Source organism: Barbus barbus (genome assembly GCF_936440315.1).
Source record: "Barbus barbus genome assembly, chromosome: 20".
Lineage (NCBI taxonomy): Eukaryota > Metazoa > Chordata > Actinopteri > Cypriniformes > Cyprinidae > Barbus > Barbus barbus.
In genome coordinates, this window is record NC_136748.1 from 31,419,770 (window position 1) to 31,433,532 (window position 13,763).

General features: G+C 41.6%; 1 protein-coding gene across 2 annotated transcripts in view; it reads left to right on the forward strand.

Moving 5' to 3' along the window:
- The window catches only part of LOC306886387 (cytoplasmic dynein 1 heavy chain 1), a 76,145-nt gene that overhangs the window by 16,075 nt on the left and 46,307 nt on the right, over positions 1 to 13,763 (forward strand). For both annotated transcript variants that reach the window (XM_079443441.1, XM_079443442.1), the window contains exons 8-21: positions 1,585 to 2,238; positions 4,128 to 4,550; positions 6,335 to 6,514; positions 6,599 to 6,748; positions 6,838 to 6,984; positions 9,588 to 9,728; positions 9,803 to 9,979; positions 10,069 to 10,179; positions 10,269 to 10,388; positions 11,590 to 11,829; positions 11,912 to 12,067; positions 13,006 to 13,119; positions 13,197 to 13,307; positions 13,390 to 13,599. In XM_079443441.1, coding sequence (XP_079299567.1) covers positions 1,585 to 2,238; positions 4,128 to 4,550; positions 6,335 to 6,514; positions 6,599 to 6,748; positions 6,838 to 6,984; positions 9,588 to 9,728; positions 9,803 to 9,979; positions 10,069 to 10,179; positions 10,269 to 10,388; positions 11,590 to 11,829; positions 11,912 to 12,067; positions 13,006 to 13,119; positions 13,197 to 13,307; positions 13,390 to 13,599 — 2,934 coding nt within the window. The remainder of the gene's footprint in view (positions 1 to 1,584; positions 2,239 to 4,127; positions 4,551 to 6,334; positions 6,515 to 6,598; positions 6,749 to 6,837; positions 6,985 to 9,587; positions 9,729 to 9,802; positions 9,980 to 10,068; positions 10,180 to 10,268; positions 10,389 to 11,589; positions 11,830 to 11,911; positions 12,068 to 13,005; positions 13,120 to 13,196; positions 13,308 to 13,389; positions 13,600 to 13,763) is intronic.

Sequence of the window (13,763 nt, forward strand, 5' to 3'; positions counted from 1 at the left end):
CTGTATGTGGTGTTGTACAGTATATAGAGACGGAGACCAGAACTGTATTTGATATAATGTGTGCTGTAGCACGATACTACCATATTTCTTCAAAAGCAGATCGTGGAGACATTTTTATCATCCACGATCAAAAATCGTCATATCGCACACCCCTACTTGACACAGACTGAAGCTCGCGTGACATTTCAGCGTCTGCCGTCTCACTAAATGAGGACATAAACACATGAACAACAGCTCTAGAACTGCTCTGAGAGTCACTTCATCAGCATTTTACCGTTTGATTTGAGTAAAACTTGTCATATCATATACACACAGAACTGTAAAGGTATTCCTGGAAACCCGTCAAAATAAAAGTTCGGATTAACTTGGAAGACACTGCGGCAGAAATATATTAATATTGTTCAGCAGACAGTACATACTGCTGCTACTAGCCTACTATTACAATTATTAAAACTCTTATTTTTTAATTAATGATCACACAACATTTCTTCCATGTTTTAATTTTAATAGTAAAATTTTGTTTGCCAAAATAAATAAATGGGTTTATTTTCAATAATTTAAAAGAAAAATGAAATTAATGTTTTATGCCTTCATTTGAAAACCAGATACAGAACAGAATTTCTGAGGAAAAATAAAACATTTCATAACTGTTTTAAGAATAAATTAGACATACTACAACATAGAATTTAATAACAATAAAACATATTGTGAAAGAAAATAAAACATCCACTTATGAAAGTGGATAAAGATTTTAAATTTCTTTAGTCTTTAACAACCTAGAATAAATGAATAGAAATGATGATTCTGTCTGAGCTATGTGTTTTAAAACGAGCACGCACGAGTGTGAACTGAAAACTATTTGAGCTTTATTAACATTATTTGCACTGATTTATTGTGTATATTTTGTTCCTTTGTGCAGCGGCTCAGGAGACGAGTCTTTCAGTCTGTATACATGTCAACAAGCTGAAAAAAATAAAACCAAAGTTTTTTGAGATAATGTAATCTTGTTAAAACTGTTTTCATAAAATTGGTATCGAAAAAAGTATCGTTCAGGAACCGAACTCAAGGTATCAGTATCGGTATCGAACATTTTTGAACGATACCCAGCCATAGTCAGTAGAGCTCACTAGTATTTAAATCAACATGAACTAGAACAGCATGCTGAAAACAGAGCTGATTTTGACAGGGTAAAGGTGTGTTTTACACTACCATTGAGAAATTTTAACCAACGTAAGTTATAGACTTTTCATTAAGACCCTAAAGAATCATATCAACTTGTGGAAAATGGCCATTCGATGACCCCTTTAAATATAATCAGATTGCAATTGTACATGCACAAATGTGCACGATCAGCTTGTTGTATCAGGAGTGTTAAGTCAGGATATATATGTAAGGGATAATGTACATCCAAAAATGTTCCCAGCAAACGAATAGCGCCAACTGCAGTAACCTGGATGAGCCTGTTTTATTTTTATCTGTTATCAACAAATAACATACCTTGGAATGAGGTGACTGACCAATCAGAATTGATTATTCCACAGAGTTGTGTAAAACAAGTGAAATAAAGTGTTTTCCTCTCTCCAGGTGTCCGCCGTGCCCCAGCATGCTCAGGGAAAGACGGCCGAGCCCGACGATATGAAGGTGGCCGAGGTGCTCTTCGATGCCGCAGACGTCAACGCCATCGAGGAAGTCAATCTGGCCTACGAAAACGTGAAGGAAGTGGACGGACTGGACGTCTCGAAGGAGGGAGTGGAGGCCTGGGAAGCGGCCATGAAGCGTTACGACGAGCGCATCGACCGCGTGGAGACTCGCATTACAGCACGCCTGCGCGACCAGCTGGGCACCGCCAAGAACGCCAACGAGATGTTCCGCATCTTCTCCCGCTTCAATGCCCTGTTTGTGCGGCCGCACATCCGCGGAGCCATCCGAGAGTACCAGACGCAGCTCATCCAGCGCGTCAAAGACGACATCGAGGCTCTGCACGACAAGTTCAAGGTGCAGTATCCTCAGAGCCAGTCCTGCAAGATGAGCCACGTGCGAGACCTGCCTCCGGTCTCCGGCTCCATCATCTGGGCCAAGCAGATCGACCGGCAGCTGACGGCCTACATGAAGCGCGTGGAAGACGTCCTCGGGAAGGGCTGGGAGAACCACGTGGAGGGTCTGAAGCTCAAGCAGGACGGAGACAGCTTCCGAGCCAAGCTCAACACGCAGGAGATCTTCGATGACTGGGCAAGGAAGGTTAGACCTCAGTTCTGCCTTTCATTTAGTCGACCTTAAAGGGTTAGTTCACCCAAAAATGAAAATTCTGTCAGTAATTACTCACCCTCGTGTCGTTCCAAACCCGTAAGACCTCTGTTCATCTTCAGAACACAAATGAGGATATTTTTGATGAAATCCGAGAGCTCTCTGACCCTGCTTATACCCCTTTTCCACCAAGGCAGTTGCAGTGCTGGTTCAGAGCCAGAGCCTAGTTTCAAACCGGTTCTTTGTTTTTCGACATCCAAAGCACCAGCTCCGAACCAGGAAAAGCGGTTCGTAAGTAGCACCACAACATTGCTGGGCTAGAAGAAAGAACCGCTTGCGTCAGGAGCTGGGGGGGGGTTACCGTGACCAACAAGACGAACAGAAACTTGGACCGCCATATTTGAAATGGCAGCTAAATGCTAACACGTTTGATTCGCCGTGTTTGGATGCCGATAGGTTCGCAAAGCCATGAACATCAATAGCAATGCAATGTCCCCGTTGCTGATAGTTTGTTTAAGCTTGTCCGGGATGGATCGGCGCTGCGTGGACCGGTCGGTGCGAGGCATATCGGGGTGCTGCGGGAGCGACTGGAAAGCAGACGGCTCTTTATGCTTTTGGATCGCTCTCGCGGTGCTTTAGTGTGTTGTGTGCCGGTCCATCGATCTGCGTGGTGCTGATGCTTTGTATAGATGCCTGTTGTGCCGCGCTAGTGATCCGAAACATGAAACGTATTCAGTGACGTAAGACCTGGCTCTGTATTGGCTCTCTAGCCTGTGGAAAAGCAACCGGTTCTTAAAGCGCTCGCCAGTCGAACCAACTAAGAACCGGCTATAGCACTGGCTCTGAACTAGCACCTGGAACTGCTTTGGTGGAAAAGGGGTAATAGACAGCAAGGGAACCACGTTTAAGGCACAGAAACGTAAAGACGTCGGTAAAATAGTCCATGTGACGTTAGGCTTGCTGTGATAGACGGTGATACCGTTATTAAGCTGCAACACCGGTTACGTCATCTGCCCACCGCAGCACCGACCCTCACCGTCGTTTTTTTTTTTTTTTTGTAGTAATAAAAATCATTTAGATAACTTACAGAATAGACCCTACAATTAAAAACTGACCGTGGCTGCTCAATGCAGCGCACCGAACGACAGTCACATCACACATTAGATTTAATTTGTCATGTCAGACAGGATGATAGCGGCTGATTTCGTTTCGAAAAAAGAAATGCAAAAGCACCTATTTGGCAATATTTTTAATTTTGAAAAGCCTGGACTGCAAAAAATGATTTTCTTCCTTAGTATTTTTGTCTTGTTTTCTAGTAGTCTACAAATTCTTGAATCAGGATGCGTTTACTTGACAAAATGACTTATGTCTTGTTTTCTGAAAATATTATATAAATTTTGTTAGTTTTGGCGTAAAACAAGTAAAAAATATCTTAATTCCAGAATTCTTAGGATGGGTGAGGTTCACCTAAAGAGAGGACATTTCACAGTAAATCAAGAAATATTGAATGAAACGGCGCATGTGCATGGCGCTGCTGCTTAGGGTAACACGCACATGCGCCGTTTACATGAAGCGGAAGCGAGCGCATGCGTCAGGATACTGCCTCCACAGTGGCAGCAGACGGGATGAGGAGGAGAGGAATCTTTGAATAAAGTCTGCCTCAACTCTATCTATTTTTAAGTCAACTCTTTTCCTCTGGCATTCAATATTTCTTGACTTGCTGTGAAATGTCCTCTCTTTAGGTGAACCTCACCCATGTTACAGTCTGATAGTGTTTGATAGTTTATTATCTTGTTGATCTGTTTTGTTTTGCATACGCACTTTAGTCGACTTCGGTTGTTTGAAACTGTGCTATAGAAATAAACATTGTATTGTGTTGAAAGGTGCAGCAGCGTAACCTGGGTGTGTCCGGCCGCATCTTCACCATCGAGAACACGCGCGCCCGCGGACGCACCGGAACCGTGCTCAAGCTCAAGGTCAACTTCCTGCCCGAGATCATCACGCTCTCCAAGGAGGTGCGTAACCTGAAGTGGCTGAGCTTCCGCGTGCCGCTGGCCATCGTCAACAAAGCCCATCAGGCCAATCAGCTGTATCCCTTCGCCATCTCGCTCATCGAGAGCGTCCGCACCTACGAGCGCACCTGTGAGAAGGTGGAGGAGAGGATGTCCATCTCGCTGCTGGTGGCTGGTCTGAAGAAGGAGGTGCAGGCGCTCGTCACCGAGGGCATCTCTCTGGTCTGGGAGTCCTACAAACTCGACCCGTACGTCCAGCGTCTGGCCGAAACCGTCTTCAACTTCCAAGAAAAGGTCCACCTGCTTAAGATCAGTTAAACTAGAGCACCAATCAGATGAATGGACACACACACATTCTTTATTATTAGGGCCGCGATGATGGAGTCGTGGAATCCAGTCTTAAAAATGGAATTAATAGTATAACGCGGAATATCACAGAATTGGTCAAAGTTTGGATGAATTAATCAGAAGTACGTCATTATACTTCAATCAAATCGTGGTATGGACTAGTATGTGTTAATATTACAGCGTGTCTGTGTGTGAATGAATGGTGCAGATGTGCGGTTTTGTTTACTGCACACATACTGAAGCATTTCAGCATCTGTCGTCTCACTAAAGATGTGGAGATAAATACATGAACAACATCTCCAGAACTGCTCTGAGAGTCACTCCATGAGCATTTGACCATCTCGTTAGAGTAAAACTGGCGTCATATCATATACACACAGAACTGTAAAAGTATGCACGGCAACCCGTTAAAATAAAAGTTTGGTCTAACTTGAGGTCATTGTGGCAGAAATATATTACTATAATTCAGTAGAATGTAAGTAATACTGCTGCTGCTACTGTTGAAAAATTAATAAAACTATTTGAAGGAATAATCACAATATTTCCTTCAGACTTTGGTAACAACATTTCATAGAGCCCTAAACATGTAATGTTTGTTAACTGATGTTAATTTATAAATCAAAATCATGAAACTTATATTAGACATGCAATTAATAAAATTCAATTTAAACACTAAAAAGAGTCCAGAAAAATTAAAATGGGAAAAACAGAAATTTGAGAAAAAATAAAACTGAATTCATAGGGTCCTATATTACTTGCATTATTAAACAATAATCATCAAAATGGTGGGAGTTTTCTGGTTACTTGCTAAAAGAAATTTACAAGCTTTGGATAGACATAGATGGTGCGAGTAGGGCTGCATGATAATGGATAAACAGTTAATCATTATTGTCATGCTCATTTTTTTACATTTTATCAGAATTTTTGCTCTTTGACATAAACATAAATCAAGAGGCTGTCAGATTTAGTCACCGCGAACAGCACGGATTACTGCATGGAAGAAAACAGACTAGATGAATATCCCAGTAGAGGTCTCTAAACTTTGATCATCAGCGCTGTTTCTGTAATGCACAGAGGGCTTGCGCATGGTTGCCAGATCAGGAATATTGAAGTAAATACAGCAGAAAATGTATGGATTTATGATTGGGGGATTTAAATTCTTAATCTGGCGACTGCAAATGAAAGTTTTGTGGAGGCTCGTTATCAATGCAAATGCCAAATTAAAATGAAACGTTTTCAGGATAAATAACCAGCAGACTTTTATGCTTAATAAATTGAGAGAAGCAGAAATTGTGATCATGATTAATATGATTTATTGTGCAGCCTGACATAAGTATTTAAGATTATTTAATAAGATCACTGATATTCTCTTTTCTCTGCGCTTGGCGATCATGTAGACCAGTCACCGTTTGATGACGCAAAAGGAAAGCATCAGTTTTTACGTTAAGCTTTGTAGGCGATTTCCTAATTTATGATTACAGTACCTTTTAATATGGATACTTTGTGTAAACCTACTCTTTCAGTTAGGTCTGCTGAAGTAGCTTCAGTTAGAAGCTGCTGATAAAAGCTTAATTGGAACTAATTATCTGTATCAGCCCGTCGAAATGGTTAAGAAACATAAATTTGGTTGTGTGTGTCCATAATTCGGTTGGTAGTTTAGATGTTTTGTGTTTACAGTCGAGATGAAAAGAGATCTGAATGTCATGTTGATTACTGTGTTTCGCTCTTAGGTGGATGATCTTCTTCTGATCGAGGAGAAGATTGATCTGGAGGTTCGCTCGCTCGAAACCTGCATGTATGAGAATAAGATGTTCACTGAGATCCTCAATCGCATCCAGAAGGCTGTGGACGACCTGAACCTGCACTCGTACTCCAATCTGCCCATCTGGGTCAACAAACTGGACATCGAGGTGAGTTCAGCTGGACAGAAGCGCAGGGGACACGTCTGTCCGGAGAGTCGTGTTTGATCAGATGTGATGCTGTTTCCTCCGTAGATCGAGCGCATCCTCGGGGTGCGTCTGCAGGCCGGACTCAAAGCCTGGACGCAGGTTCTCAGGGGACAGATGGAGGACAAGGCTGATGTGGACATGGACACTGAGGCTCCTCAAGTCAGTCACAAGCCTGGAGGAGAACCCAAGATTAAGGCAAGAGCTGATGGTCGTCCTGTAGTTTTGAGACCGTCTGCATTGAGGATTCGTAACGTCACACTAAAATGTTTTCTTCGTCCAAACAGAATGTCATCCATGAATTGAGGATCACAAACCAGGTCATCTATCTGAACCCGCCGATCGAAGACTGCCGCTACAGGCTTTACCAGGAGATGTTTGCTTGGAAGATGGTCATTCTGTCTCTACCCAGAATTCAGAGTCAGAGATATCAGGTGTGTGTTTGCTCTGCATTCATCTTCAGTTTTCAGCTCCTGCTTTAAAGACACAGTTCACCCAAAAATGATCATTCTGCTGTTCCAAACCTGTATGGTAAGCCTGTAAGTAACCAAAAAAAAAGATTTCTCGATTGTAATCTATTCTCGTTTTTATGAAAAGATATTGATTCTTAAATCCCGGAATCGATTAGTCTAGGCTGTTTACAGTTAATGAACGGAACACTGTAGTGCACCTCCTATCCAATAAATTGCAATAAGCTTTGTGCTGTTACTTTTGATACGAAACAAAGTCTGCGATTTCAAATTCTTACAATTGTTTCAATATTCAAACAATAAATGCCGTTTTGGCGCCGTTTAATGTGGAATGACAGATTTCTGTAGCACCTCAGTCCAGAAGCGACATCGTGAAGCTCGCGTGATGTGGTCATCCTCCGCTTTAATACAAGTTACAGCACAAAATAAACATGAACACCTGAAGCTACATTAAAATAAAGAGTACAACTTACAGAGATCCGTATCCTGTCGAATGTAATCGCTCAATCAGTGTTTCAACCATGGCAAGATGTCAATAAAAAACGGCTTGTTAACAATATGTAGAGTAATATTACATTTACGTCAGAAAACATTCGGTGACCATAAACTCGTTAGTCAGGTAGATTCTAGAGAGGAGCATTTTGCAAAATACATGCACTATATAGCAAATGGTTTTTTTTTTGTGGTATTTAATTTCTGTTTGAGAAAATCTGTCAAGGTTTTATTACAGCCACCATTTAAATGTTTATATTTCAAGAAACAGAGTATAAATATAATCTTGGCTTTATTATAAACTTCACTGAGAGTAATTTAAGTGTTTGTATATAAATCAGTTAATTTTAGCCTTCAGTATTATAGTAATGTACTGCCAACTGACTCTTTTACAGCATTAGTTGAGATTTATTTCCTGGAGGAAAATTTGGCATGTACTGAACCTGTTATATATCCAAAATAATAAATATTGAATCGAATCGAATGCTTGTGAGTCAGAATCAAATTGTGAAATTTGTCAAAACCCAGCCGTAGTAACCGTAATAATGCACTTGTATACCACAAGATACTATGGGAGTCATTGGCTACCTGCAGCTGTGTTTGGTTATTAACATTCTTTAGAACATCATTTTTTGTGTTTCACAGAAGAAAGAATCTCGTACAGGTTTTGAGTAGAGCCCTGCATTTCGGCCCGGGCCCAACGGGCCCCGACTTTTTTACGCCTCTAGGGCCGGGCTTCGGGCCAATTTCCACGTCATAGTTCAGACGCGGGCCGGGCCTCGGGCCTGTTTTGGGTTTCTCCTTATTTTTATATTATAGACATCCATCGATTAGTGATGAAAAAAATCACCGCGCTGGTGGAAACAACAGGAGACCAGGGGACTGAGAGCAGCTCGACGGTGTTTAGTGTCCCGCAGCAGCAGCAGATGAAGAGTTCTGTGTTCAAATGCACACAATAGACTAAAGCTTGCTGCAAAACCCCAGCAAACATAACCATGAATGTGTCCTCAGGAAATAGTAAGGAGATATTTGAACTATTTACTAATAAACTAATGTTTTCTGAGTCTGTGTCGCAAGGATGAAGTTACTGATCCTGACTCTCCGTCTCCTCATTAGACGCGCCTTTAGAGAGAAATGCATCTTTATTGATTATGATTAAGATTAGAATAAAAGAGGTTTTGTTTTCGATTTTTTTTCATTTTATTTTGTTAAGTAATAATTTAAAGCTTTCTATAGATATATTTATCATGTCTGTGAGGCATGTATTCGCTCAGCTTCGGTTCATTTTTGTGAAGCGCTCCTGTTAAAGACAAGAAGGCAGAAAGCACATCAGGTTTGTTTTCTTTGTTTTATTAAAGAACTACCTTTTGTTGGTATTGTGAGTGCACACAAATACAAGTAGACCCTTTACAGGTCCCAATGATGTATTACTCTTATCAAAAAAAATAAATAAAAGACGGCATAGGCTATTTTAATTAGTTTCCACTGAAAACAATGCAAGTGTTTGCTGGTGTCTCCATGTCCTGCAGAGCACGCTGCGCACTTATTATTATTATTATTATTATTATTATTATTATTATTATTATTATTATTATTATTATTTTAGCGCAGGTTTAACCTTTAAACATTGTTATATGCTTGAACTGTTTTAGTATATCTATAGATGTTATTTTAGGCAAGTGGTGATGATATGAGAAGGATAAATTGATCAAACATAGGCTATGATCAGCTCATGCCGCTGGCCGCTTGGTCCTTACTTTAAAAAAACTAAAACTTAGTCTATTTAACGAACAAAAATGCTCCAAACGTTTTTCTAAATTAACTTAATAAAAAAAACGAAACGAAATATAATAATTTTGCCATTACACACAAAACTGAACTATTTTAATAGCAGAAACAGTAGTATAAACTGTTTTAGGAGAAGAGGATAAAGACGGGCTCGGGTCGGTAATTCTGATAACGTGGGCCGGGCTAGGGCCTGAGCGTCTCGGGCCAGGGCCGGGCTAGGGCCTAAATTTGAGGCCCATGCAGGGCTCTAGTTTTGACTGTCTCTTTAACGTTCGCTCTTCACGCAGGTCGGCGTTCACTACGAGTTATCAGAAGAGGAGAAGTTTTACAGGAACGCTCTGACCAGAATGCCTGATGGCCCGTCTGCGCTGGAAGAAGCTTACAACGCTGTGAAGGAGATCGTCTCGGAGGTGGAGCAGTACGTCAAGGTAACGTCGTCTTCTCTTAGAGTGAGCGAGTGAACCATATTCAGACGCGAGACTGACTGCGTTTGCTCCGTCAGGTGTGGCTCCAGTACCAGTGTCTGTGGGACATGCAGCCCGAGAACATCTACAACCGTCTGGGAGAAGATCTCAACAAGTGGCAGGCGCTGCTGGTGCAGATCCGCAAAGCTCGAGGCACGTTTGACAACGCAGAAACCAGGAAGGAGTTTGGGCCGGTTGTCATAGACTACGGCAAGGTCAGGAGGAAGCTGCTCACGGTTCGGTCAGGAGGTTTCTCTCCACCAATGATCACGCTGAAGTGTTGTTCTTATACCGTGTCATATAGGTTCAGTCCAAGGTGAATCTGAAGTACGACTCGTGGCATAAGGAAGTGCTCAGTAAGTTTGGACAGATGTTGGGCAACAACATGCTGGACTTCCACTCGCAGATCTCCAAGGTGAGCGTCGAGCTGTCGCTGATGGGTAATGTCATGTTTGTTTGTTTACTCAAGTGAATGTTCTGAACTGTTCTGTGATCCTCGTGCAGTCTCGTCAAGAGCTGGAGCAGCATTCTGTGGACACTGCGAGCACCTCTGACGCTGTGACCTTCATCACGTACGTGCAGGCGCTCAAACGCAAGATCAAACAGTTTGAGAAGCAAGTGGACGTGAGTACAATACACCTCCTACAGAGTCTCAACCCTCTGGTGGTGTTCAGTCCTTTTTGAGTAAAACCATTGTTTTGGATTTTTAGAATTTACTTCATGGGAATGGCACGAAACTTGGTAAAGTGTTGGCACTTGCTAGGTGAACACACAAAATATATGTGTATACACATAATGGACATTAATCGCAAAGGTTAAATGATCCTGGAAAATCACTTGCATTGGAATGGACAGCATTGGAAGTGAATAGGAAGCAAATTTCATCTAGTAGAAATATTTGGTACTGTGACCAAACAAATCTGACTGAAAGCATATTTTTGGAGAGATCAACCTCAAATTTGGAGCACAATGTGTTTAGATATATGGCTTTGATTTTTCTTGCAGTTTTAGAGTAAAACCTATTTTGGAAAATGTATTTCTTATAAAATAGTATTTTTATGCATTTTTCGTGACTTTTATTTTTGTATCTCTCTTTTTAACGTTTTTACTTGCAAGTGTTGTCTTTAAATGGAGATCAAACTGTAGTCTGTGCTCCAAAGCATTCAAGATTTACAACAGTTTAAGTAGGAAATTTCATTTTCAGGTCTATGCTTAAAAAGTGGTTAACAGGTAATAAATGTATCAACATTAATGTAGTGCCATAAAATCCTCTAAAAATACCAAATATTAAATATAATACGTTTTCATTTAGCAGACGTTTTTATTCAAAGTGACTTACGAATGAGGACAATAGAAGCAATCAAAATCAACAAAAGAGCAGTAATATGCAAGTGCTATAACAAGCCTCAGTTAGCCTAACGCCGTACACAAGGCTTTTTATGTAATAAGAACTTGACGCTAGTGTTAGGGTCTTTTAAAAAAAAAAAAAAATACAAATCAAAAGAATAGAGAATGCTAGTGTTAGAGAATCATTTTCATGATAAAGACGTTTTTTAGGATGGAAATAGAGAGTGCTAGAGTTAGAGGGTCAAATGAAGATGGAAGATGTGTGTTTTTAGCCGTTTCTTGAAGATGGGTAAAGACTCAGCAAAATACATTATCAAACTAAAATATAGTACTTAAATTTCACTGAAATAAAAAAAAAAATGTACCGTCACCTGAACAACACCAGAGAGTTAAATACGATTTTGTGGAGAAAATGTTATTGAAGTATTGAATAAAACAGTATTGCGGAAGCGGCATTAAAGTCTGTGGTCCCCTGCAGCTGTTTCGTAACGGCCAGCGTCTGCTGGAGAAGCAGCGGTTCCAGTTCCCTCCATCCTGGCTCTACATCGATAACATCGAGGGCGAGTGGGGCGCCTTCAGCGACATCATGAAGCGCAAAGACACGGCCATCCAGCAGCAGGTGGCCAACCTCCAGATGAAGATCGTGCAGGAGGACCGTGCGGTGGAGAACCGCACCACAGACCTGCTGTCGGACTGGGAGAAGACCAAACCTGTGGCAGTACGTGTCTGGAGATGGTCTGAGAGTGCTGGCCGATGTTTACAGCTCTCTTTCAGTGTTTGTCTGCTTGTTGTCGCTGCAGGGCAGTCTGCGTCCAGAGGAGGCGCTGCAGTCGCTCACCATCTACGAGGGCAAATTCGGCCGTCTGAAGGATGACCGAGAGAAGTGTGCGAAGGCCAAAGAGGCGCTGGAGCTGACGGACACAGGCCTGCTGAGCAGCAGCGAGGAGCGAGTGCAGGTGCGTCACTGACCTTCAGTGCTTTACAAGTAGGGCTGGGCGATGATTCAATAACGGTAATTATCACTATATAATTTTCCTCGATAAAACGATATGAAGAGTTCGATAAATGTTCGAGATGTTCAAATGTGCATTTCTAAGAGACAAAAAAAAGTGATATTATTATTATTATTATTATTATTATTATTATTATTATTAATATTATCAGGCAACCCACACCTGTTTCTTGATTTGAAACGATATCACTCATTGGAACATGCAGAAACTCAGACATACATTTTTCTATTTAGATATTTTAAGGAAAATTAGCAAATGGAGCAAAATTCTGGTTTTAAACTTGAAAGAACTATTTGACATTTATCGTGATAATTATCGTTATCGATTGATATGAAAACTTTTTTTTTTTTTTTTTTGGCCATATCGCCCAGCCCTATTTACAAGCGTCTCTGTTATGGACGTGTTGACACAAACCAACATCATAATCTATTAATGTTTGAGCTGCAAGGCAAGTTTATTTATATAGCACATTTCATAAACAATGGTAATTCAAAGTGCTTTACATAAAAGGAATAAAAATAATCACAATAAAACAAGGAATTTAAAAACGTCAATAATGTTGTATAAATCAGTGTGAATGACATCTGAACAAACCTTCAGAATATAGAGAGGAATAAAACTAAAGAACTGGGGAATGTAAGAAACACTTCAAAGATATGGATTGAGATTTGAAATCTACAGGCGCAAATATATGAAGTACAATTAAATAAACCCTTTGGATGTTTTCTTTTCGCTTGTCTGAAAGAAGACTCAATGAAAACACACTGGATTCATTAACTTAGTATTTTTACGTTCAGTTTTCTCATTCATCATTTAGAGATCCTGATCTGCTCGTAGTGCTCTTGTTAATGCGTGCGTGTGGTGTTGGTGTTGTTCGTCAGGTGGCTCTGGAGGAGCTGCAGGATCTGAAGGGCGTTTGGTCGGAGCTGTCGAAGGTCTGGGAGCAGCTCGATCAGATGAAGGAGCAGCCGTGGGTCTCTGTGCAGCCGCGGAAGGTGAGCGACGCACCTGCCGTCTCATGTGGCTCGTACCCGAGCCTCGCTTTCACTGAGTCTGTTATTCTTCTGTGCAGCTGCGCCAGAATCTGGACGCTCTCCTCAACCAGCTGAAGAACTTCCCCGCCCGTCTGCGGCAGTACGCCTCCTACGAGTACGTGCAGAGACTGCTCAAGGGATACATGAAGGTGAGCCGGCCTGCATTAACAGGTGAGGATGCTGGGATGGAGTCGGTGAAGTGCCTAACCCGTTACCTGTGCTGATCCTCAGGTGAACATGCTGGTGATTGAGCTGAAGTCAGAGGCGCTGAAGGACCGGCACTGGAAGCAGCTGATGAAGCGTCTGCATGTGAACTGGGTTCTGTCGGAGCTGAGTCTGGGTCAGATCTGGGACGTGGACCTACAGAAGAACGAGATGGTGGTGAAGGACGTGCTGCTGGTGGCGCAGGGAGAGATGGCTCTCGAGGAGTTCCTCAAGCAGGTCAGCATACGTCACACAGCTGTCACAGATCTATCATTAACATGTGATTTCTGTCCCAGCTGTTTACCTTTTCAGGCATAACCCCACTATTTTTGTAACTCGTGTGTTCTTAACTTAAACTTGTGTGTATTTGACCGTTTAAGTGCAATAAGACATAAAAGAGA